Genomic DNA, 5,803 nt, shown 5'->3' with positions numbered 1-5,803 from the left:
CTTTTGTTTTTATTTTTTTAATAGTTTATTTCAAAAATAGTGTTTTCCCCCAACTAATCTAACATTCATCTTTTTTCAATTAAAAACATAGAGTTTTCAGTTTATTTTTATTATTATTTTGTCTTTGTTTTTGGGTTATTTGATAGCAGACTTAAAATATATCTTTTTATCATAAGAGATAATAAGTTGCTTTAACCAATATATATCTCATATAGGGATTTGTCATTTCAAATTTAAATATAATTTAGTTTACATTACATAAATTAGAGGCCTCATTTTAGAGTTTGGATTTAGGCCTTTAATTATTTCAAGTTGTTTGTATCTAAGTAGAATATGGCCATAGTAGTGTCTCGAAGTTGAACTAAATATTCATGCACAATGTCACTCAATTAGCTATATCTTTTTCATATGTGGTTTCAATGGAGTGAACTGAAATGCGTTGAAAAGCTAACTTCAAGCCTCATAAGTTGTTTTCAACATTTTTTCACAATCATAGCGTCTAATGAAAAAAAAAACCCAAATATTGTATAGAAATGTATGAGGCTAGACCCTAGTATCCAAACCAAAGCAAGGTTATCACATAACTAATTAGCACGTGGTTTATATTGTTGATTATGTAATAAACTCTTGGAGATTGTTAGAAAAAACGGAATTTCAAATTATTTACATATGTGTACACCTTTTTCTTTTTTTTTTTTAATAAAAATGGATGAACTACAACTTTATTAAACAAAAAAGAACAAATACAAAGACATAGCTAGACTAAACTAAGACAATGAAGAAGAAAAGAAAAAAAAAAATGACCTCGTCTGGGATCCATTAGGGGTGGAGACAAATAGATTGGAAACAAGAATGTAGGTGAGTAAATGGCATCGAGAACAATAAACACAGGAGATCATTTGTCTATGGTAGCATTGCCGATTCGGGAATCATGGGGACTTAGCTGGGTTGGGATTAGTTGTTATTTTCCCAGGATCATTGTCACAAGAGCCTAGAAACTTGAGACTTCTTTTGATGGCGGACACCAAATTTTCTAGCTGAGATCTTTTCACCTGAGTTTCGGCCAAGTGGTTAACTCTAAGTCATTATTAGGACATAGAAACCCATTTATTTCAGTTCAAAATATAGTCCACAAGAAGTGGAAATAACTACCAACCCAACATATCCCCTAGGTGAAGAGATGGATGAACCCTTACGGTTTGTGTCATATATGATAGATTTCACATATACATAAGTCATTTTTACAAAATGATTTATATAGTTTTTGCAAAAGTCCATTGTTTGATGAGTGGGTTTTTTTTTTACAAATTAATATATATAGTCTAAAAATATTATAATTTTAGACAAACATATTTATAAAATTTTATTGTTTAGTCTTTTGACATTTAATAAATTGATTATATAGTAACTTTATTTTAAAATTTATTATTCGGCAACTTGATTTTCTAAAAATTAGTATATATATATATATATATGCTATTTAAAAAAGTATCGTTTCAAGAAAATATTTATAAAAATCTAATATTTGTCTCATTCACTTGTTAGCTTGTCCTCTATAAAGATTTTTAGCTCCCTTTAAACAAAAATTTTGGCCCCCCTAAAATCATTTATGGCTTGGCCCCTCATTTGCACAAATGAATGTGCCAATTTCTAACTCAGCTCTCATGACCAAATTCTTGAGTAAAATGCAACTATATTATATTTTAAGTTAGAACAGTTGAATATTTAATTTTTCTAATTGGCAATAGAGTCTCATGTGTAATAGAGAAATATGTGATTGTAATAATTTTACCATTCACCATAGCAGGTTGAAGAGTAGACTGGCATATCATTTCTTGACCCAAAAACTGGTAGCAGTATCTTTCCTTCTACAATAGTTTACTGACTTGATCCACTCAACATTCCTTCTCCTTGCCACGCTAGTTTCCGTTTTACTACCACAAACCATGATAGAAGCTCATGCAAATAGGATGTTGTTTGTCCTACTTGAAATAATTGATAACATGCATGTGAAGATGTATGTCTTTTTGCTAGCTGCTGTCACTTTACATGAAATGGCCAAGAGAGGTGCCTCCTGCCGCTAAGAAGATTGTCATGATGACCGGCCTTATAGTGCCCACCTCTTTTGTCTTTCGTTTGTGCTCGTGACACTTTTAGAACATGTTATGTGATCTTCTCTTTTAAAAGTTATATGTGTTTAATATTATTTCTTAGGAATTTGCTCATAAAAAATTATTGTATCTATTCCTTGGATAGGGTGTGCATACCAACATCAGATCCCAACTATGAAATTGTTGTTTTACCAGCTATGAAATCCTATGATGGGAACTTAGGAAAGGCTAATTTTAAGTAGGAATTTTTTGGTAGTTTTGTCTATGAAAACAATAAGTTGTTGGATCTATACCGAACTCTGGATGCAAAACTAATGCAGCAACTATATTTGCACCTTTTGCATCTATTATAGATGCATCAAGGGCTGGTTAGTGGATTTATAAGGAACTCCATAAGCAAAATATATGTTTTTGGATCTTTTACTTTACTTTTTGTGTTTCAGCTTCTTTTAAGCATATATTCCTGGAGTTACTTGAGTAAAGTACTCAGTTGGAAGTGTTGTTTGTGATAGAATGTTTATTGTCTCTGTCAGGTGAAGCCTATGCTCATTAAAGGTTAATAACTTTATGAAACTACACCAAACAGAAGTTTAAAATGATCAAGAAGATTATAATTGATCATGACAACAGAATATTGTACAATTATTTGAACCCAGTGATCAGGCATATTTGGTGCAGTTGTATGCTCACTGTATGTGGCTTTTGACGTTTTATTTTAGTGGACGTGGTTAATCCACTTCTTTTTTAAAAAAAAGAAAAAAGAACAATTGGTATAACATCTAGTCATTTATTGTGATTGTTAAACCGATGCATCAGTGATTGTTAAACCGATGCATCAGATTGGACCAGCATCTATATACCATTTGTCATGCAGTGAGTTCTTTTTGTTTGTTAATATTTAAGAAATATGGGAAATCAAGCAGGTGTGAGCCTAATGTTAACACATCATTACAGTTAGGTGTCGATTGATCACAATTATTATTATTATCATTGATCGGGGAAAGAAATCATGGCCACAAGCATGCCCATCAGCAGGTACAAGTGGACATTCAACAATGCCAATTAAAGCATTCTCTTTACTGATAAGCAATTCTTCATGGTGGTTGAGTTGCATCCTACTCATATTATCATAATTAGAACTTCAGTTCATCTACTTTTGTGATCAGAACATATCATCTTCAAAATAAAAGCTCTGTTTATTGCACTTATAGAATCCTGTTGTGGCCCCCCTAATAATCTTCAGTTTCATATTCTATTTGAACTAGCGGCAAAAGGATCAAGATGGAGGCCCACAGAAGACAGGAGAGGCACGCCTCTTGAGTTAGTGATCCGAATCCTTACCGACCGAGCTTGAATGATCTTTCCGAGCCGGTGCAGCCGCTTGTAGCCCACCGTCATCCCTTGTGCCACCACCTTATCGTCGGCATACACTTCGTGGTTCTTTATTCTCTGCCCCATCCAGATAGCTTCCTGAATTCTTATCACATTGAAGCTGATCACACCATTGTCACTTAGCTTCATCTCAATCCAGCTTTCTCCATCAGTATCCTCCGGAGCCCAGTATGAGAGTTCATCATCATTTAAGACATTCTCAGCTGAGAATCCACCTCTTTGACCTCCTCTCTGACTGCTTGCCTTCACCTTGCTTCCCTTAGTCAAGTTATTAGAGAATATAGTATAGATTGCTGAATGGAACTCCTTCAATCTCTTGATGTCTGTTTCTGAAAGAAGCCCAGTGCTGTTGGGTGGCACATTCAATAGAAGCACACAATTCCTTCCTACTGATTTATAGTATATTTCTAGAAGCTTGCTGAGTGATTTTGGTGCCTCAGGCTTGTGCCAGAACCATCCTGGTCTAATTGAAACATCACACTCTGGGGGTACCCAGTCTGTTCCTCTTGGATCTCCTTTGTTCAAATAACTACGGACACACAATTCACAATATTAATTAACCATGCAGGAACTTCTAAGTGGTGGTTTTCTTAATGAAAAAGCTGTTAAAAGACAGTTAGAACTTACTTGACAATGCTTGCGCTTCCTATCGTCAGCATTGTGCGGTTGATCGGAGACCAGCACGTACTTCCGGCGAAGCCAGACTCATCTCCCACCCAACGGACATCTGGGCCGGCATCCGAGAAGATGTTGATGGAATTCTGCAACTGCTTCACCATTGAGAACCAGTCATTGAAGTAGTATGTCATGTTTGCAGCGTCTGCTCCCTTTGCTCCATCAAACCATATTTCTGAAATGCTCCCATATCTTCTACCAGATACGTATCACCAGCCATTAGAGGACAACCATGCACAATATATACTATAACTTAGTATTTTATAGCTATAACTAACCTTGTGAGAAGCTCTTGGAGTTGAGCAATATAGAACTCATTGTATTGAAGGTCTTGGCCATAGCTTCTCTCATGGCGGTCCCATGGCGACAGATATAAACCAACATCAACTCCTCTTGCCTTTGCAGCATCAACAAACTCTCTTACTATGTCTCCCTTCCCTCCCTTCCATGGGCTTTTCTCAACAGTGTGATCAGTGTATGTTGATGGCCAGAGGCAGAAGCCATCATGGTGTTTAGCAGTGAGGATAACAAGCGAAACACCAATGTCAGCGGCAGCACCAACCCACTGGTTTGCATCAAGGTTAGTTGGATTGAATGACGACGGGCTTTCATGACCTGTGCCCCATTCAGAGTCAGTGAAAGTGTTCATTCCGAAATGGAAGAACATGATGATCTCTCTCCGCTGCCATTTCAGTTGTGTCACAGAGGGGATGGGAAGGACAGGCAGTGGTGGACTTGCAAGTTGAGACCATGCTAGCATAACTTGATCAAGTAAGCTAACAGCAACACATAACCACCACACTTTCCTCATGTTCACTCTTTCTTATCAATCGCAGAGGATGGTGTCAATAACTTTATATATATATATATATATATATATATATATATATATATATATAAGGGGAGGGAGAGAAGAAGAAAGCAAGGGGTTAGGACTTAGGATGGATGCCGGTGGAGGCTAGCAAGGAGATGGAATTTTATGTTCACGGGTCGGCTGTTTTGGACCATTGTAAAGATGTCTGGCCTTGCAAGTAGGTTAACTGGTACTTTGGTTTGTCACGCATTCGCCACAGTCATCCCTGTTTGCACAATCAATTGTCCTTTTCCTTTTCCTTTTTCTTTTTCTTTTTCTTTTAATTTTTATTTGTTTAGACATCTTCATTTGATCAATGAAAATTATGAGGAACCAAAGGATAACTTAATGTGAATTGCAAATTATTAGTTGGATATATGATTTCTGTCACCATTGTTAGAAGAGATACAGTGGATGGGAACTTATAAATTTGCTTGCTCACTACAGACTTACATTTGGTTTTTGGTCTCATTGGATTAGATGATGGATAAGCAGAGTGTCAAATGCCATTAGTGTTTGTATGTGAATTAGTTGTAAATTTGATTTTATAAATGTTAGTATCATATTTCTCCATCAGCGAGCAGTCGTTATTGACATTTTGTTAATGCATTTATGTGATGTGAAATAGTAAACTATTTGCTTCACCTTTTATTATTATTATTATTATTATTATTATTATTATTATTATTATTATTATTATTATTATTATTATTACGTTTTGTGCCAAAGATAGCTAAAAGTTGAAAATAAAAAAATCTCAGAGAAGAAAACA

General features: G+C 35.3%; 1 protein-coding gene across 1 annotated transcript; it reads right to left on the bottom strand.

Moving 5' to 3' along the window:
* Positions 1 to 3,072: 3,072 nt before the first annotated feature.
* LOC120276476 (alpha-L-fucosidase 1-like) lies at positions 3,073 to 5,049 on the bottom strand. Its single transcript, XM_039283229.1, has 3 exons — positions 4,457 to 5,049; positions 4,131 to 4,370; positions 3,073 to 4,032 (listed from the first exon to the last, which is right to left on the bottom strand). Exons 1-3 carry the CDS (start codon positions 4,987 to 4,989, stop codon positions 3,357 to 3,359), a joined length of 1,449 nt encoding a protein of 482 aa, XP_039139163.1. The 5' UTR covers positions 4,990 to 5,049; the 3' UTR covers positions 3,073 to 3,356.
* Between the last annotated feature and the right edge of the window lie 754 nt (positions 5,050 to 5,803).

Source organism: Dioscorea cayenensis, chromosome 14, assembly GCF_009730915.1.
Source record: "Dioscorea cayenensis subsp. rotundata cultivar TDr96_F1 chromosome 14, TDr96_F1_v2_PseudoChromosome.rev07_lg8_w22 25.fasta, whole genome shotgun sequence".
Lineage (NCBI taxonomy): Eukaryota > Viridiplantae > Streptophyta > Magnoliopsida > Dioscoreales > Dioscoreaceae > Dioscorea > Dioscorea cayenensis.
Note: the sequence above shows the minus strand (reverse complement) of the source record. Positions and strands in the feature narration are given on the sequence as shown.